Here is a 21,753-nt window from a genome sequence, read left to right on the forward strand (position 1 = left end):
TTCAAAGTACAATTTTCTTTGAACCAATCAATCCTAGCCTTTTTGCTTCTGTCCCACAATATTGTCCTTCAAATTCCAAATGTGCAACAGTGTCACTGACCTTAAGAAAGCAGAAAGTCAAGCAAAGAAAACGTGATACTGGTTTATTTTTATTCCCCTTTATATTCTCAGAAGAGAAGGACCATTAATCATAAATCTGTAACTTCTCATTCTTTCCCCAAGGACACACACACAGCTGGTTTATCAGTAATCAATATATAATTAGTGATTTCAAAGTTGCTTTGAAACTTCCACAGACCTGTTACAAAATTAGTTTGCTTTCTTAGAGAAAGAAATAACAGAATTTTTTACTGTGTGAAATGAACATCAAGAACAGAAGATAAATATTCAGGGACAACCATGAGGAAGAGAAAATGGAGTAATTTCTTATCAAAAGAGTGGAAATTTTATTTATTTCTTTCAATGGCTCAAAAGCACACTCACATCTCGGATCATTTTTGAGTATAATTTCTTCCAGGAGAGTGATAGCTCCTGAGTGTTTTTAGATATGAAAACTACAGAGCTATGATGTTTCTTAACTAATTTAATGGTTATGAAAACTACTGGGGACTCCTCATTCCAGAAGTTTCAGAAATTATGAAAAAAGAAAGCATTTGATCTTTAAAACTGGCACAGCCCTAAAAATGCTTTTAATTTATGAGTGACTGGAAGTACAGCTCAGGAGCGGGGTGCTTAATTAGCATGAAAAATGTATCTTGGATTTGAGGTATTTAAATAACAGAAAGGGTGGAGAAGTACAATGGAGTCCTTAAGAATTAATATTTCTCAAAAAAATCTAGATTTTACTTCTAGATTGTTTTGCCCTAGAATCAAGTACATTCTCTTTATAAAGATAGAGCCTGAGAATGTTCTGGCAATTTTGTGATCCTACAATGTTGCTTCAAGAAAAAGCAGAATTGCACTGTCCTTTAAAACTGTCTTACCATGGCCATTCAGTATTCTGATTGTTCACAAAGAAGGAGCTGTGTTTGGGGCCTAAAGTTTAATTTGATGAATAAGCCAATAGTTTTCTACCTTTTCGGAAGATAACACACAATATCTAATTTTATTTTCTTACAAGATATTCTTCTACTGTGTATTTATTTTTAATCAAAACTTATTTTAAAGAACTTTGTAATTAGCAATATGTATTAATATCATCAGAATTAAAGTCTTTGGTGATGATAGATGTTAGAAGAGAAATTCTGAAGCTGTGACATTTCATACTGAGTTTTAAAACTATTAATTTATATTAACTTATTAAATTATAATATTTTATAATAATAAATTATAATAGTTTAAAAACTATTAATTTATATTAACTATTAACTTATATTAACTAATCCAGTAGCAGACATGAAAACCTCAATGACAGAGGTAAAACTAACAAAACAAATTTATATTCAGCTTTATATTATGTTTCACATTTCATGTGTCCTTACCTGTATTTTGTCCTTCCTCAAATTTCTTGGCGAAAAGCAGTTTAATTGAGATAAAATTACATTTCAAAATAATTTCAATTTCTCTTTCCCTGATGGCTAGGGATAAGGACTACTTTTCAAAATACTAGCCATTTGTATTTCTATTTTTTTTCAGAATTATCTATTAAATTTTTCAGTCCATTTGTTGAATAGCATATTTATATCCTTGAAATGTAGTTTTTGCAATTCTTTGTAAATTTTGGATATTATCCCCTTGTCTGAATTAAGCTGATAAATGTTGATTCTATGGGATGTCTGTGTGTTTGCCTGAGAGTTTCTTAAGCTGTACATAAACCTTATTTTCGTGTCATCTTATCCGTTCATTCTTGGGGCTATTTTCTCTGTTTTTGATGTCTGTTCAGAAAACTTTTGTCCATCCCGATTTCTTGAATAGAATTCATTATGTTCTCTTCCAGACATTTCAACATTTCTGATATTGTTTGTTTTTTGCATTTCTGATTTTAAATTAGGCTTTTTGGTCCATATGGAGTTGATTTCTTTTCAGATTTAATTCACCTGGAGATGTTGGTGTGGTTTTCAAAAGGTCGTCAGTGTATTTTTGATAGGGAGACTCAGTGAATACTGTCTATTTACAGAGATTGGGGGTTAAGAAACTGTAGGTTTTGGAGACAGCACCTAAGTTGTCCTTGCAAAGTTGTCCAGAGTGCAGTGCAATCCTTAGCTGGCTGTCATCAATATATGGCAGCAGCAGCAGCTTTTGGGGCACAGGAACCCAGACAATGCCTGTGCCTCTGGGGTCAGGGCTGAGGCACACCTGCACAGAGACATAATAGTCAGTCACCTTCTGCGATCTAGAATGGGCTTGTCAATCTTATTCTCCTAATTACCTCTCCAGACATGTGAATTGGGAAACTTGGCCAAGATTGTGGCCCCTCCAATGGCAGTGGCTACCTTCTTAGAGCACTTAACAAAGACCAAGATGACTACTGCAGTTCCCAAGAGTGATAAAAATCCTTGAACATTGTCTGCTGTCCAGACCATGTCAGCTTCTGCAGAGACAGAATCTTTAGAATCTTAGGTTAGTGATATTTACAGAAAACAAAAATCAATAATCCTTAGATTTCTTGTTGGTCAAGGACAATAGGATCTTCTCCTGTAGGAATGAGTTAGATTTTCTTAACAAGACAGTGCTACTCAGTGAAAGGGATCCACTCTTTCTCTTTGAACTTACCTTCTCATGTCCTGCAACCATGGCCACAGTTTGGCCATGGTAGTGGTCATAACACTATCATAGAATTCTCAGAAGATACAGGTGCATCCTATCAAGTCTTCTTCCTCTCCCGCCTTTCTGGCCCTCTCTTGGCAACACCACACCCCTGCACTGCTGCACAGATGTCATCTGCCCTTTGGTGCTTTAAGGGAAAGAAGGAGAATTGGTTTTTCACAAGGTAAAATATATGAATCTGATTTCATCTTCTGTACATAGAAATCCATCTTTGCCAGCTCCATTTGTCTTATGAATAGGCTTTTTTTCCCATATATTTTTGCCTCTTTTGTCAAAAAATATAGGGGGCATAATTTTGCCATATTATTTCTCAGCCTTCTACTTCATTCCATTCCATTGGTTCACTTATTTTTATGCCAGTACCAGGCCATCTTTATCTCTATAGGACTCCAGTACAACTTGATGTTGGGCATCACAATAGTCCCAGTATTGTATTTACTTCTCATAATTACTTTAGATATTCATGGTCTTTTGTGGTTGCATCTGAAATCTTGAATTTTCTTTTCTAAATTAGTTTAATATGACTTTGGAATTTTGATAGATATTTCATTAAATTCCTAAATTACTTTTGGTAATATAGTCATTTTCACATTATTAATTCTGCCAATACAGGAACGTGAAAAATCTTTCCAGCAACCAGTATCTTCCTCAATCTAATGCTTCAGTGTCTTGAAATTTTTATTGTAAGGTCTTTCTCATTTTGATGCATTCCTAAGTACTTGTAGAGAAATTGTGTATTTTTATTTTATACTTTAAGGTTTTAATTACAATAGGAGTTTTCTCAGGTGTAGACTAGAAAATAAAGAGCAGGAATGTTGCCAGTATTGAACTTTGAATCAACACAATCTTCCTCAGTCCTTACGTGTTTAGGATTTTTCCTGTTCCTAATGTTTTTGATGTTCCTCATGTAACTTTACAGTCAAATTGGTGGTAACTTTCCACTGGTTTGCAGTGAAGCTTTGGATATAACCTCTGATCTCAATGTCACCATAATTTAGTCACTCTTAATATGCCCATTTTTTGGAACACCAACTTTTATTGCTATAATAATTCTCGCATTATTTATAGATAATAGATACCATAAATACTGACCTTCAGGACTGGTACAAGATGTATTGAGTCAGACTTTTTTTTTTAATTCAGAGATGAAATTTCAACTCTTCGTAAATTTTGTTACAGACAGCTAAATTAAAATTTCCAAAGTTGTTTGAGACATATAGGAACGTGAGTATTGCAAAGCCATAAGTGTGATACTTTAAAGCTTATCATGAGCACAGAGAAACCCTAATGCAACCCTTATGGTAAGTAAGAAGGAAGACCCTTGTCAGATTTTGCTCTGAGGTAAGAGATACAAAGTAGAGTTCCAGGGATACACAGATTTCACCCTGTAGCTGAGCAACATTCATAGAATTTTAAATAGATACTACTTTGCTTTTATTTCTGTGAAACTAGTGAAGTTATTTTTCTACTGACAAAAGAAATATAAGAGAAATGAAATATAATGCCCCTAATATAAAAGCACCCACATATGTAAAAGAAACATTACTAGAACTCAAAGCATACATCAGACCCCACACTCTAATAGTAGGAGATTTCAACACTCTGCTCTCACCAATGGACAGGTCAACAAGACAGAAACTTAACAGAGAAATAAGAAAACTAACAGATCTAATGAACCAAATGAACTTAACAGACATCTATAGAACATTCCACCCAAACAGAAAAGAATATACTTCTCAGCATCGCATGGAACCATCTCAAAAATTGATTACATAATTGGTAACAAAACAAACATCCATAAATACAAAGAAATTGTAGTACCACCTGTGTACCATTGGATCACCATGGAATAAAGTTAGAATTTAACAACAATTCTAACCCCAGAAAGCCAAGAAACTCATGGAAATTGAACAGTCAACTACTGAAGCACCCCTGGGTAAAGGAAGAAATAAAGAAAGAAACTAAAGTTTTCCTTTAATTCAATGAAAATAAAGAAACATCATACCCAAACCTATGGGACACTATAAAGGCAGTGCTAAGAGGAAAGTTCATAGCAATAAGTGCCCACATAAAGTCTAAAGAAAATGGAGAAAGCACACATTAGAGACTTAACAGCATACCTGAAAGCTCTAGAAAAAGAAGAAGCACATTCACCCAGGAGGAGTAGAAGACTGGAAATAATCAAACTGACGACTGAAATCAACAAAACAGAAATACAGAAAACAATCCAAAGAATCAATGAAATAAAAAGCTGGTTCCTGGAGAAAATAAACAAGATTGACAAACCCCTATCCAAACTAATCAAAAGACACAGAGAGAGAACATGCAAATTAACAAGATCAGAAATGAAAATAACCACAGACGCAGAGGAAATTCAGAGAATCATTAGATCTTACTACAAAAGCCTGTATGCCACAAAATTGGAAAATGTGAAAGAAATGGATACTTTTCTAGATAAGTACCATATACCAAAATTAAAACAGGACCAAGTGAACAGTTTAAATAGACCTGTAAGTAGCGAGGAGTTGGAAGCTGTCATCAGAAACCTCCCTACCAAAAAAAGCCCTGGACCAGATGGTTTCAATGCAGAATTCTACCAGAACTTCCAAGAAGAGCGAATACCTATACTCCTTAATGTGTTTCACAAAATAGAAACAGAAGAGTCTTTGCCAAACTCTTTTTATGAAGCTACAGTCTCCCTGATACCAAAACCACACAAAGACTTAACCAGGAAAGAGAATTACAGACCAATCTCACTCATGAACATCGATGCAAAAATTCTCAGTAAAATACTGGCAAACCAAATCCAAGAACACATCCAAAAAATTATCCATTATGATCAAGTAGGCTTCATCCCAGAGATTGAGGGCTGCTTTAACAATCTATTAATGTAATCCATCATATAAATAAACTGAAGGAAAAAAAACCATATGATCATTTTATTAGATGCAAAAAAAAGCATTTGACAAAATTCAACACCCCTTTATGATAAAGGTCTTGGAGAGACTAGGGATACAAGTTTCATTCCTAAATATAATAAAAGCAATATACAACAAACTGACAGCTAACATTAAATTAAATGCAGAGAAACTCAAAGCCATTCCACTAACATCAGGAACAAGACAAGGCTGTCCACTCTCTCCATACCTCTTCAATATAGTGCTTGAAGTTCTAGCAATAGCAATAACACAGCATACGGAGATCAAGAGGATTTGAATTGGAAAGGAAGAAGTCAAACTTTCGTTATTTGCAAATGATATGATCGTGTACATAAGTGACCCCAAAAACTCTACCAAAGAACTCCTACAGCTGAAAACTTCTTTAGTAACATGTCAAGATACAAGATCAACTCGAAAAAATCAGTCGCCCTCCTATAAACAGCTGAAAACTTCTTTAGTAACATGTCAAGATACAAGATCAACTCGAAAAAATCAGTCGCCCTCCTATAAACTAAGGATAAGGATGCAGAGAGGAAATTCAGAGAAGCATCACCTTTCACGATAGCCACAAATAGCATAAAATATCTTGGGGTAACTCTAACCAAGGAAGTGAAAGATATATTTGACAAAAACTTTAAATCTTTGAAGAAAGAAATTGAAGAAGACACCAGAAAATAGAAGGATCTTCCTTGATATTGGATTGGGAGGATCAACATAGTAAAAATGGCAATTCTACCAAAAGCAATCTATAGATTCAATGCAATCCCCATCAAAATCCCAACAAAATTCTTCACAGACCTTGAGAGAAAAATAATCAACTTTATACGGAAAAACAAAAAATTCAGGATAGCCAAAACAATCCCATACAATAAAGGTACTTCCTGAGGCATTACCATCCCTGACTTCAGACTCTATTACAGAGCTACAGTAATGAAAACAGCTTGGTATTGGCATAAAAACAGAGGTGTTGATCAATGGAATTGAATAGAAGACCAGGATTTTAACCTACAATGAAATGAAATATAATAAGCAAAAAGAACTGATTTTGGTGCTGAGACTAGGCAAAATTGACAACATCATTATTGCTAAGAAAGTATCTCTTTCAAAGGTGCTAGACAGTTTTTGTTGAAGAAAGGAAATATTTGTGCAATAGTCTGTAGGCAGAGTTCTCCTGTTCTAAATTCCTGGTCTCAAACACACAGAGATTTATATTAATTGCAAATCCTCAACTCAGGTTTTTTACTAACTAGCTCTTACTTTTAAATTAACCTATTTCTATTTAACTATGTATTGTCACGTGGCCTGTGGCTTTATCTGTCCTCTAGCATATCCTACTTCCTAGGTGGCTGTCTTTCACATCTCTGACTCTGTCCTTCTTTCCTCCAAGCATTTTTAGTTTGATTTTCCCATCTATCTTTATTCTGCCTTGTTCTATATCAATCAACATTTTTTATTAACCAATTCATAGTGTACAGAAGGATTATTCAACAGCAATAGTCATGCTGTTGAGAAGAAACAGAGTTAAACACAGTGAAGAGGTTTTGAAGAAGGGCTGTTATATTAAGGGTGGGTATATTGAAGTGACTGACATAGATTTAGTTTCAAGAGATCAACAGAAGTGAAAAGTTGTTCCTTCTTCCATGCATCACTGACAAATGAAATCTCGGTATGAACTCATGAAAGGTAGACCTATAAAGAAGGAAGGAGAAAAGTTTTCCCAACACCACAGCATAGATCAATGAGAGAGTAAAAAGACATGTTCCTACTTTGTCCTCATTATGTAAACATCCTGCATTTCATTGGCTAAATTCATCCAGAAGATGGATGTAGTGGGCTGCAGTTTCAGGCAAAGCATGTATCAGATAGAAGTAAGAGATCAAGGAGGAAGATTCAATATATCAACAATATCTGTGCCCTCCTTTCTTCCTTCTGTTTTCAAAAAGACTTCATTTGCTTTCAGACATCAGTGAAATATATCCAGGCAAAGTACAATAGAAAATGTGACCCTATCTTTGTCAATAGGACTACTAGACAAACATGTGTAGATTTATATAAATTTGTCTAAAAGCTTTTCTTTTACATGCTAATGTCCCATGGATGCCTATTTCTCATTTCATTATTTTTTCTTTTCCTTTCTTCCTTCCTTCCTTCCTTCCTTCCTTCCTTCCTTCCTTCCTTCCTTCCTTTCTTTCTTTCTTTCTTTTTTTTTTCTTTTTTGGTTTTTCGAGACAGGGTTTCTTTGTGGTGCTTTGGAGCCACTCTTGGAACTAGCTCTTGTAGACCAGGCTGGCCTTGAACTCACAGAGATCTGCCTAACTCTGATGCCTGAGTGCTGGGATTAAAGGCATGCACCACCACCACCCAGCTTCATAACTGTTTCTTGTAACTTCAGCTTGATTATCCAAATTTATACTTTACCAGTCTGAATATACCAATAGCCAATAACACAAATGTCCCCCTCATACAAGATGCATTTTTAATGGGCATCAGTTGGAATTCATATCAAGGAATGTCCAGGGAAACAATAACTTTACCACTGAAGGAGAGCTCACAGTATTTTGCAACATAAACAGCATAGTATGTATAGGGCAAATATTTGTTGGCAACATCTCACGGGATTCCTCTATAAAATATTCTGTCTCTACTAAATGTGATGTGTCCATTTGAAAAAAGAGTGCAGGTGAAGATTTAAGTCAATAGGCAGGGCATCTTGTATAGAACACAACTTTGTAACCTGAAAATTATCACACCACCTTTGTAGAAAAAGAACAGAGGAAACTTTGAAGTGTCAAGGGATAACTGAAGTGAAACATAACTTGCAACTTCTTGTTGGAAAGAATATACTTAAAAGAAATAGAATCCATGGTTCTAGAGCTGTCATGACTCTATAGGAGTTAGGAAATGTGCAGTAAAGATTTTGGTATTGACCTGTGAGAAAAAAGATGCCTAGCCTTGTATGTACTGTACCAGTTCTCCATTGAGTTTGTATTCTTTAAATTCTCCTTTGTTATTGAGAGACCATTATTATTTCAATGTTTTAAACAGTATCATCATTATAAAAGTGGAAACAATAGCTACAATTTATGTATAACCTATGTCCAGGAGATTGCTATATATATACTGTTAAGACATGAAAAATTTTAAGACACTTTGGAGCATCAAAGATGGAAACAGAAACCTTTGCAAAAGTGCAGACCAACTGTCCCTAGCAGCTAGCCCCCTGTCAACACCCAGCTTTGTGGTCTAGACAGGGGCAGAAATTAACTGCTTTGGCGGAGAGCAGGGGGCATGCACAGAAGCAGAAGTTTAGCTGCTTAAAGAAGGAAGAGAGTATACAGAAGTAGTCCTGTACTCAGCAAAACTAACCTCCTTGACCCTGAGTAAACCTGGCTTGTGGTTTTGGCCTATATAATGTCAACCCCAAATGATGAGGGGGTCTCTTCCCTACTGCGCTGTGTCGATTAGTGGTTGAGCCCGCAGCCTGGCAGGATAGCATGCTGACTAAACCTTACTTTTGCATTCTGGAATTGAGTGGATTCCTGTGGTGGTTTCTCTGGGGGGGTCTCAACATGGGCACAACATTATGTATGCATACACACACACAAACACACACACATTAAATCTATGAGCATGCCCTATTTTAAATCAAAGTGAGGAAAAGAATAAGTGTTATTATGGCAATTTTCAATAGGTTTGCTATATTTATTGCTGTGAATATTATGGAGAATGGCAACTGCTGTTTGAAATGGCATGTATTTATGTGCTGATAAATAAATCAGCCAGAAAATTTTAGGAACTTCAAAATCTGCAGGTCTCTAAAGCAGTCACAAAAGAAGATGTGAGTCTTCATGTTGCCAACTTCACACCAAATACGACTGTGATCATCATCTAGTTGCATCAACTGTCTTTTTTTCCCACAGCTACTGCAGCGAATGACGAGTCAGAGGCTCAAAAGTTAATGCATACTTCACATTCATTTATAAGATGAGGGTGATTCTGCATTTCACTATTGCAAACAGTGATGAAATAGCATGGGCCTGCAATTTCCTCTATGGCAAGCTTTTTCTCATTTACTTTTAATGTATATCTGGAAAAGCAATAGTATATAATACAGCAGGCATATTTCTAGGTTTTTATTGTTGTTCTTGTTTGTCATGAGACAAAGTCTTATTGTTTAACCTGGCATTGACTAAAATTTTCAATCAAATTGACTACAGATTCTGAGTGCCAGGATAGATACTAGCACTCAGTTTGTAAACCGTGAGTTATAAATGGAAGTAAACAACATTTCAATCCTAATATATAAAAAAATAGATTTCAAGCTAAAACTTATCAAAGGACACAAAGAGATACACTTCATTCTAATTATGGAAGTGATAAACCAAGAAGACATTACTCTTCTAAATACATATAAACCAAACTTCGGTATGTCTAATTTCATTTACAAAGAAATCACACTACTGCAATGAAAGACACATATTAATATCAACCAATTATTATAGTAGATAATTTAAATACTACACTGTCTCCAATACACAGGTCATCTGAACATTAAATAATCAGAGAAACATCAGTATTAAAAAATATTATACATCAATGACCAGCATTACACAGTAATCCTTACTGTGCGATAGTGTCAGGTATACTTTGCTAGTAACCAGCAATACTCTAATTGAACCTTAAGGCATGCTCAACAAGATCGAAATAGTATCTAGTACTGGAAACCTAGGCATCTACCCAATGAAATTATTGATATTAGAGGAGAACATACAGCTGCTATATAACTAAAAAAGCATTCAAATCTTGAATTCCAAATTACATTCCAAAGATGCATAATAATACCCACAAATAAGTGTAGCTCTCACTCTCATCAACATATAGAAAATATTATGGGAGACACAACCTGATAAAATTGCAAAGTTTTGGTGCCCAGTCCCAACTGATAGATCTACAATACAACTCCTATACCTAAGGTTCAGGGATCATTGTAGAAGAAGCAGTAGAAAGACTGTGAGAGATGAAGGAAGAATGTTTTCTGTGAGACTGTGTCTCGAAACACTCAGAGAAGTTACACACGTAAAGTATCACCAACAAGATTGCATAAACAACATGAGAACAAGGCCAGCTTGAATGAGCATGCTAATTCAGAAGGGTAAAAGATCAGGAAGTCGCAAACCTAGAGAAAAATTATAGGCACCTAAGGAATGTGGAAATCAGGAGGCATAGCCTTTTCCAGGAAAGAGCATATCAACTTTTTATCCAATACCAGATAGTTAGCTCTGAAACATATTCATACAAGTAATATTATACAGACTGAGCAGGTTGTATTTAAAATTTAGAATATTTATATAAGCGAATTCTAAATTTTAGAATACACATACATAGCTAAATAAACAATGATTTTATATATATTTTCTTTTTGTAAGATTTCTAGAAAATATTTGAGAAAGGAGTAACATCATACTTGACGGTCATCTAAGCATAGTTATCAAACATTGTTCATTGTAATTTTAATATTTTTTACTTGAAAATATACTTTATAAAAATAAAATTTTCTGTGTGTTGATAATTTTTACAGAACATGTTAATTGTGCTTAATCTGCTTGTTTTTACTTGATGAAAATCTTCAAGAAGAGGCTGGAGTAGCCAGGCAGTGGTGATGGACACATGTAAGCCTAACACTTGGGAGGTCAAGGGATGTGGGTCTCTGAATTTGAGGCCAATCTAGTCTACAGAGTGAGTTACAGAATAGCCAGCAATACATAGGGAAACAATGTCTCAAGAAAAAAAATAACAAACAAACAAACAAACAAACAAACAAAAAGACAGCCTGAAGTAAAATTGCTTTGGTCTAGTCTGGCAACCCTTGCATTCACAGAAATCAAACCCCAGGGCCTCTGATATGACTCACCCTATTTGTTCTCCAACCGACAGTCCAATTTTATTACACATTCAATTTCTTTCTAGCCAGATCTATCTCTACACTGCAGTGCTAGATTAAAACATACATCCTACATACTAGCCCAGTCTCCTTTGTCTATTTGACTTCACTATATCTAACTCACTTCTACCCTGAGTTCAACACACGCACACATCATCTATTCTGACCCACCATCTCTGTCCATATCAGACACAGAACTAGAATAAAAGAAATCCACTTGCCTAGATTTTATCTCAATAAAACACAAACACCATGGAACAAGCCAATATGTTGCCTCTAAACCCTAGAAGTTCAAGAAAATTGTATGACAATAAGAAATACATAGATGAACCTGAAGACACAGAATTTAAGAAACAATCATAAATTTCATCAAGGAATTCCAGTAGTTTAAAGGAAACACTAAAAACCAGTTTAATGAAATTAAAATGAAAGAATTGAAGGAGAATAGATGCCTGGGGGATACCTAAGAAAATACAAACAAAGCTGAGGAAAATTTGAAGACAACCCGGACTTGGAAATGGAATTCAATAAATAGACAACCACATTGAACAGGACTCAAACTAAAATGAAGATGGAACTGAGACGCTCAATAACCCAACCTGAAAACTCGAAGGAAAGTCTTTCAAAATCAAGCAGAACAAAGAATATCAAGAACTGTCAAACAAGTAGAGAATGTAGGTGAAATAAGCCAGGGATATGAATTAAAAATAAAAGTATAGAAAAGAAACATTCAAGAAATGTGTAACACCATGAAGATACCAAACCTTTGGATTACAGGTATGTATAAGGAAACAGAATGCAAAGTCAATGACAGAGGCTGGGCGGTGGTGGCATATGCCTTTAATCCTAGCACTCCAGAGGCAGAAACAGGCGGATTTCTGTGAGTTTGAGGCCAGACTGGGCTACAAGAGATAGTTCCAGGTCAGGCTCCAAAGCTACAGAGAAACCTTGTCTTGAAAAACCAACCCCCCTCCCCCCAAAAAAAGGCAATGGCATAGACCAGATCGTCAACAAGATAATAGAAGTAGACTTCACCAAACTAAGGAAAGGTATACACATACAAATATAAAAAGCACACAAGACAGCAAATTGATGAGGCTAGAAAACAGAATCCACAGAATATCATAATTAAAATACTAAATAAACAAAACAATAAAAAGGTATTAAAACCTGTAAGAAAAAAAAAACAGACAGCACATATAGAGGAAAACCCATGGAAATAATTACTAATTTCTCAATGAAAGCCCAGAGCAAAATCATTTAAAGTCCTAAAAGACCATGCTAGTCAGACCAAAGTAATATGGTCAGCATAATCATCTATCAGAGTTGTAGGAGAAATAAATTTTTTCATGATATAAAAAGCCTAAACATATTTCTGTTCAACAAACTCAGCATAAAGAAAATTACAGGAAGCAGTATTTCAGGCTAAAGAAATGATCATAGTCAAAACAGTGTAGAAAATATTACAGTGCCCTAATTACTAAAATATTATCTGGGAGAAAGCAAAGAACAATACTAAAAATCAGTGACCCACTATCAGAAATTTGCAAAATACTGTTCAAAAATAACTTTTAATAATCATATTCTATATTATTAAAGAAAAGGCACAGGTTGACTAACTAGATAAAGAAACAAAATTCATCTACCCAGTGTCTAAAAGAAACATATCTTTCCTTTAAAGATTGTCACTACCATAGAGCACAAGGATGGACAATGTACTCTAATTAAATGGAATCAAGAATCAAGCAGATATTACTATCTTAATATCTAGGAAAACAAAAACCAATTAGGAAAGATAAACAGATATACTTCATTCTGTCAAGAAATACATTAATTTCATCAAATTCTATTCCTCTAGAGAATGTTGACTAGTACAGTAAGTGTTTTCCATATACTACTTTCTTTAATAGAAAGGTCTTCTGGATGAAACATCAATAGGAATATATCAAAATTAAATGTTATCATATGTCAAATGCACTTAACAAATATCTACAGAATATTCCCTCCAAACATCAGAGAATACACACTTTACACATAAGCAAATGGATGTTTTATCAATTAGACCATATCTATGAGCTCAAAACAAATTTTTACAACTTCATGAAGACTAGAATACATTCATGTATCATATCTGACCATAATGCAGTAAAACTTAAAATTGACAGCAAATAAGTTTCTAATAAATATACAAGCTCATGAAGATAAAACAACTCATTATTGAATGTTCAGTGTGACAGGGAAGAAATCAAGAAAGAAATTTTCAAAGTCCCAGGAAGTAGTCGTAAATGAAACACAACAGAATATAACCACTGGGACAAATTTCAAACAATCCTATGAAGGAAATGTAGAACTTTAAGTGACTACATTAAAAAAATCCAAAAGAGGACAAAGAAATGGCTTAATGATGCAAATCAAAACAAGAACAAACTAAATCTAAACCCACTTGATGGCAGGAAGTAATAAAAAGCAGAGCAGAAATTAGTGAAATATATAGAAACAAGACAATTCATCAATGACTCTAAGAGTTAGTTCTTTGAGAAGAAAACAAGCAATATGACTGAATATTTGCTCAACCAATTAAAGAAAAGTGGAAAAAAGTGAGGGAACCCAAATTTAAAAACAGAAATGAACAGAAAAAGAATATAACAGATAACAAAGAAATTCTGAATATTAGAAGGGGATGCACTAAAAACCTGTTCTTATTTAATTGGAAAATGTCAAAAAAAAAAAAGAATAAGGATTGTAAATTTCAAGATTTCATTTAACTACCAAAATTAAAAAAGAATTCAGAACTTTAAAATAGACCAATAACAAATGAAAGGATTAAGTAAAAGCCTTCTAAACAAAATCAGTTTCACTGCTGAATTCATCCATACTTTCTTTGGTTTGGTTTTGCTTTTTGTTTGTTTGATTTTTGTTTTCATTTTTTTGAGGCAGGATTTCTTTGTGTTTACCTAGTTGTCCTGGTACTAGCTCTGTAGAATAGACTGGCCTTGAACTCACAAAGATTCTCCTGCCTCTGCCTCCCGAGTTCTGGGATTAAAGGTATGTACCACCATTCATCCAGCCTTTTAAAGAAGATCTGCAGCCAATCTTTCTTAAACTGTGAAAGAAAGAGAGAAAGAGAGGGAGGGAGAGAGGAAGGGAAAAAGGGAAGAAGGGAGGAAGGGAGGAAGACATAATGAGTACTCCCAAATTCTTTCTATAAATCCAGCATCACATTAATAGAAAAACTAATTAAAGACCACAACAACGAGAGAGAGAGAGAGAGAGAGAGAGAGAGAGAGAGAGAGAGAGAGAGAGAGAGAGGAAGGAGGAGCAGGAGCAGCAGGAGGAGGAGAAATAGATCAATATCCCTGATGAACATATATTCAAAAAAAGCTCAACATTGCAGACAAAATACAGATATACAGAAAAATAATAGATACTATGACATTACTATGACTCAGGTGTCTTTCTTTATGAGTTAAACTAGGAGTGGTTCAACATATGAAAATTTATTTAAATAAATTTAACAAATCATGTAAGTAGATTTAAAGACAAAAATCCACAACTATCTCAATAGGCCATAAAAGCCTTTGACAAAATCCAAAACACAATCTTCAAAGAACTGCTAGAAAATGTAGAACTTGAGTGAACATACCTCAACATAGTAAAAGCTATAAATGAGAAACACACAGCCAGTATCATTCTATATAGAGAAAATCTGAAGCAATCCCACTGAAGCTGGTAGGTGGGAGAAAAGGCTGTATACTAACTCCACTTCTCTTTAATACTGTGGTCACAGCATTAGAAATTGTAAACAAGTTTTAAAAATGTTGCAGGAAACAGAATCAACTTACACAACTAATTTCTTTTCCATATGCTATCAACACACATACAGAGAAAGAACATGGACACACTCCCATTCACAATAGCCTCAAAGAAAAAAATGAAATATCTAGGAATAAACCTAACCAAAGAAGTGAAGGACCTGTATACTGAAAACTTTAAACCTCTAAAGAAAAAGTTAGAAAAACACACTGGAAAATGGAGACATCTGATGCTCATGGATTTCTATAGTGAACATTGTACCAAAAGCTTTTATCAATTCAAAGAAATGCCACTCAAAATCTCTACCCCATTCTTCACAGTATTAGATAAAACTACCCCCAAATCCATATGGAACCACAAAAGATCCCAGATAACCCCAGCAATCCTGGGCAAGAAGAGCAATGCTAGGTAAATTACCATTCCACATCTCGATATCTATTACAGAGACATAATAAATAAAACAATATGGTCCTTGTAGAAAAACAGACACACAGATCAATGGAGCAAAACTAAAGTACCAAACATGAACACATGTAACTTCAGGCACTTAATATTTGACAAACATGACAAAAACGTAAGCTGTAGAAAATAAAGCATGTTCAACAAATTGTGCTGGGAAAATTGGATATTTAAATGTAGAAGAATGAAATTAGATCCTGTAAATCACTGCATTAAAACTAACTCCGAGTGGGTCAAAGGTCTTATTATGAAACCTAAAACCCTGAAATCGATAGAAGAAAACCTAGGAAGCACCCCATATAATTCAAATATGAGAACAAACTTTCTGAATAAGACTTTCACTTGCTCAAGAACTAAGGATGACATTTGATAAGTGATTTAATAAAACTAAAAAGGTTGACCCAGAGGGGTGAGTATCTGCCTGCCAGGCATGCCTGAAGGTCCCCGCAAGGGAGTGCGGGCACCTTTAGCTTGTGCTGTAGGGTCTCCTGTGTTCTACTCGACCCCGCCCTACCCCCCACGTTCGTCCTTTTGTCCCTGATGTCCTTGGGCTACCAGGCGTCCCTGTTTCAGTGCTGAGGAGTTCCATCTGGATGGAACCTTCATCTGGAGATGGATGGAGATAGAGACAGAGACCCACACTGGAGCATCGGACTGAGCTCCCAAGGTCCAAATGAGGAGCAGAAGGAGGGAGAACATGAGCAAGGAAGTCAGGACTGCGGGGGGGGGGGGGCACCCACCCACTAGGACAGTGGGGATGATCTATTGGGAGCTCACCAAGGCCAGCTGGACTGGGACTGAAAAAGCATGGGATAAAACCGGGCACTCTGAACATGGCGGACAATGAGGGCTAATGAGAAGCCAAGGACAATGGCAGTTGGTTTTGATCCTACTGCATGTACTGGCTTTGTGGGAGCCTAGGCTGTTTGGATGTTCACCTTCCTAGACCTGGATGGAACGGGAAGGACCTTGGACTTCCCACAGAACAGGGAACCCTGACTGCTTTTTGGACTGGAGAGGGAGGGGGAAAGGAGTAGGGGGGGAGCAGGAGAGGAGTGGGGGGAGGGAGAGGGAAATGGGAGGTGGGGAGGAGGTGGAATTTTTTTTTCAATAATAATAATAAAAGAGGGCGGGGCTGAGGGCCGGGCCTCCTCCGTCCTCCCTCAAGGCCGGTGCCTCCGCGGGATGGGGCCTGCTCGCCCGCCGCCCTGAGGAGCTGAGGACACCTGTGACCACAGTCTTCTCTAACTGGACTTTTTCAGGGTTCTCTGAAGGAGCCAATAGGATTTTTTTTACATCATGACTTAATCTGACTACAGGAACAAGACAAATTTTATTTCTAAGTATAATGACGGGCTGTGCATGAACACTGACCCCAACTCAATTCTAATGAGCATTTTAGACATGAGTTTACATCGGCAAATGGGTTCGGATAGAGATCTTCAGTCTTCTGCCTCATCTGTGAGCTTACTTTCTGTCAAAAAGGCGCCAAAAAAGAGAAGAATTTCAATAGGCTCTCTCTTTCGGAGGAAAAAGGACAACAAACGTAAATCAAGGGAGCTCAATGGCGGAGTGGATGGAATTGCAAGTATTGAAAGTATACATTCTGAGATGTGTACTGACAAGAACTCCATTTTCTCTACAAATACCTCTTCCGACAACGGATTGACTTCTATCAGCAAACAAATTGGAGACTTCATAGAGTGTCCCTTGTGCCTTTTGAGGCATTCTAAAGACAGGTTTCCTGATATAATGACTTGTCACCATAGGTCTTGTGTGGATTGCTTACGGCAGTACCTAAGGATAGAAATCTCAGAAAGTAGAGTGAATATCAGTTGTCCAGAATGCACCGAACGGTTTAATCCCCATGATATTCGGTTGATACTAAGTGATGACGTCTTAATAGAAAAGTACGAAGAGTTCATGCTTCGGCGATGGCTTGTTGCAGACCCTGACTGTAGGTGGTGCCCAGCTCCAGACTGCGGATATGCTGTGATAGCATTTGGATGTGCTAGCTGTCCCAAATTAACCTGTGGGCGAGAAGGCTGTGGGACAGAGTTCTGCTACCACTGTAAGCAGATCTGGCATCCAAACCAGACCTGTGATGCTGCTCGGCAGGAGAGAGCCCAGAGTTTACGCTTACGAACTATACGCTCTTCATCCATTAGCTACAGCCAGGAGTCTGGAGCAGCAGCTGATGATATAAAGCCGTGCCCACGATGTGCTGCTTACATAATAAAGATGAATGATGGGAGTTGCAATCATATGACATGTGCTGTCTGTGGCTGTGAGTTTTGTTGGTTGTGTATGAAAGAAATCTCTGATTTACATTATCTAAGTCCATCAGGTTGTACTTTTTGGGGGAAGAAACCCTGGAGCCGAAAGAAGAAAATCCTGTGGCAGCTGGGAACCCTTGTAGGTGCTCCTGTAGGGATTGCTCTGATAGCTGGCATCGCCATCCCCGCCATGATCATCGGCATTCCCGTGTATGTAGGCCGCAAGATTCATAATCGCTATGAAGGCAAGGATGTTTCAAAACACAAGCGGAACCTGGCCATAGCAGGTGGTGTGACACTGTCTGTCATTGTGTCTCCGGTGGTGGCCGCCGTGACTGTAGGCATTGGTGTTCCCATTATGTTAGCCTATGTGTATGGTGTTGTTCCGATTTCCCTCTGCCGAAGTGGGGGTTGTGGAGTTTCAGCCGGCAATGGGAAAGGAGTCAGAATTGAGTTTGATGACGAAAATGACATAAATGTTGGTGGACCTAACACAGCTATAGATACAACATCAGTGGCAGAAGCAAGGCACAACCCTAGCATAGGCGAGGGAAGTGTTGGTGGTCTGACCGGCAGTTTGAGTGCGAGCGGCAGCCACATGGACCGAATAGGCGCCATCCGGGACAACCTGAGTGAGACCGCCAGCACCCTGGCACTGGCTGGAGCCAGCATCACGGGGAGTCTGTCGGGAAGTGCCATGGTGAATTGCTTCAACAGATTGGAAGTACAAGCAGATGTACAGAAAGAACGGTACAGTCTAAGTGGAGAATCCGGCACAGTGAGCTTGGGAACAGTTAGTGATAATGCCAGCACCAAAGCAATGGCAGGATCCATTCTAAATTCCTATATCCCTCTGGACAGAGAAGGAAACAGCATGGAAGTGCAAGTGGATATTGAGTCCAAGCCGTTCAAGTTCCGGCACAGCAGTGGGAGCAGCAGTGTGGAAGATGGCAGCGCTGCCCGGAGCCACACTGGCGGGTCATCCAGTGGATTGCCTGAAGGTAAATCTGGTGCCACCAAGTGGTCCAAAGAAGCTACAACAGGAAAAAAATCAAAAGGTGGTAAGTTGAGGAAAAAGGGCAACGTGAAGATAAATGAGACCAGAGAAGACATGGATGCCCAGTTGTTGGAACAGCAAAGCACAAACTCGAGTGAGTTTGAGGCCCCGTCCCTCAGTGACAGTATGCCATCTGTAGCGGATTCCCACTCAAGTCACTTTTCCGAATTCAGCTGCTCAGACTTAGAAAGCATGAGAACATCATGTAGCCATGGTTCCAGTGACTGTCACGCCCGCTTTGCGACTGTGAGCACCCTTCCCGAGGTAGAGAATGACCGTCTGGAGAACTCACCACACCAGTGCGGCAGTTTTCTGCTCTCCAAGACTGCTTCCTGCTCAGACGTTCCACAGCCGAATCATGCCGCAGAGGAGCTCGGCCCCAACAAAAGCGCGCTGAAGCCTAGTGGTGATTTGTGCTTTGGTGATGGACTGAAAGAGACAAATAACAACCACCCGCATCACACAGTAGCTATTCAGAGTGAAATTTAGGCCCAGAATGCTGCAGAGTAATAACCACTGAACAGCCTTGTTTGGAGCTGGTGGAGCCGTGCGTGACTGTTAAGTTTAAGTTACCAGCAAAAGCCAGGTTTCATAATCATAATGCAAATACATTTTGTATGTTTAGCAAAGCATTGTGTTTCATGTGGATGTTAATTACCAAATTATGAAATGAAGGCTTTAAAAGTGCATTAGTATGAGAATAATAACTTAAGAAAAAAGCATATTTTGTGTTGTCACAAAACAATGCTTGATGCACATACCTGTGTATTTAGATAGAAATTTGGCTTAATTTATAATCATACGATACTAATGCTGTTCTGCATTGTTAAGAAAAATTGAGGCTTGGGGATAGTGGTTAGTGACATGTTATTGAAACCACTAAGGGATGGTGTGAAAGGACCTGGCTGGTTACTCAGTATGTGATCCTCTTTGTGACGTCTCTCTTCATAACTGAGCTTAAATTTCATTTCTTTCTTCACATGCAATGTGGATGTAGAGCTTAATGCAGCCCATTGGTGACCATTTGGATACTTAGACACTTGAGCAAGATCATGGCAGTTTTTGCACAACTCGAAGTAGAAATACTTGGTACTGTTGCATATCTCATGTATTGTTGATGCCATTTTAGAAGAAAAAGATAAGCGTAGGTAACTAAGTGTACTGACAGCAACACAAAGACAGAGCTACAAATGAAATCCCATTAGGACACAAGCATCACAAAAGTCACCTGCTCTAAGGGAGGTCAGTGCCCTTTGACTCTTGGTGCCTTTGGGAGAGACTGGGTTTTAAGAGCCTGGTTAGTGGAGGATTTGCTGTATCATTTCCCGTAACATCTCCTCTAGTCACCTCAGATATAGAGAAAAATACAGGAAATAGATAAACATGAATGTGATTATTAACTTTGCTGAAAAAGTATTTGCCTACCAAAGACACACTCAGGCTTTAGTAAGTATAACATTACATAACCTCAGTTTTTAACATGTATATCTTTTCCAACCATGAACTCAAAGCAATGCAGAGCTTGTACCAAGCTTATACAAAAGGTTTGTGGCTTTGTTTCCTTTGCTTTTGTTGATGGAGGATGTTCAGCTGACACAAGCAAAAGCTGGCCAGAGCACTTCCCATGGAACTTTCCTAGCAGACTGCCCACAGCAGTCGAGACTCCACTGTAGGTGTTTCTTTTAAGTATTACCATTATGGTGTTACTGAGCATTTTCTTCTGATAAAGGAAAATGCCCCGGGCTGCAGTCTTTCACCGTCATTTTCCGCACTGCGTCCATTCATTTGCTTATATAACACTAGTGCCAGTTATTTTATTTGATAATGCTTAATATGGTATTTGTACATTTGTTTGCATTCCAGTTTTGTTCAATGAGTGTGTAAACAGCATACGTGAAATAAATGTAAATACTAATGAAAAAATAATAATAATAATAAAAGAACTCTGTGGAAGGTTCTATGGAAGTATGGGAGGTAAGAATATGCAGAACAATGTTGAGGATAGAGGCCTGGATCATGAAAATTCCGAGAGGAATTTAAAGACTCTATTATAATCCTCATTTTAATTAAGATTCTGTGGCTCTTGTGAGATGTAACTGAAGAATTATCTGTGATTAACAAGAAACCAGAATTACTAAAGTGAAACATTACTTCATGATGGTTGGCTTGAACTAAGAAATTAGGAGTAATCAAGAAAAGACCAAATCACTGAGGTGAAATCTTCTGGGAAGTTTATCCTGAGAGCACAGAGAAGCTATATTTTACAGGTGGCCAAGGTTGTACCTCATCTTTGCAGCTAGACTCAGTAATGTATTAGCATCACCCAGGTGGTATTGGTTTTGAAAGCATTAAGGAGTCAGGGAAAGCAGCTGAGATTGTGACTGTGAGAGGCCATAGGAGGGTAATAGTAAAGGTGCAGTCTCAGTGGCTGTTGAAGGTCCAGGACTGAAGGGGTCATGCAAAGAGTTGAAGCTTGGAACCATGAAGAGAGTCTTATGAGAG

At 37.4% G+C, this 21,753-nt stretch overlaps 1 protein-coding gene across 1 annotated transcript; it reads left to right on the forward strand.

Annotated features, from left to right (window-relative positions):
- The first annotated feature begins 16,022 nt into the window (after positions 1 to 16,022).
- On the forward strand, positions 16,023 to 21,143 carry LOC130884374 (E3 ubiquitin-protein ligase RNF19A-like). Its single transcript, XM_057785462.1, has 2 exons — positions 16,023 to 16,033; positions 17,238 to 21,143. The coding sequence occupies exons 1-2, from the start codon at positions 16,023 to 16,025 to the stop codon at positions 19,738 to 19,740; spliced, it is 2,514 nt and encodes an 837-aa protein (XP_057641445.1). The 3' UTR covers positions 19,741 to 21,143.
- Positions 21,144 to 21,753: the final 610 nt, after the last annotated feature.

The sequence above is a fragment of the Chionomys nivalis genome, chromosome 11 (assembly GCF_950005125.1).
Source record: "Chionomys nivalis chromosome 11, mChiNiv1.1, whole genome shotgun sequence".
NCBI lineage: Eukaryota > Metazoa > Chordata > Mammalia > Rodentia > Cricetidae > Chionomys > Chionomys nivalis.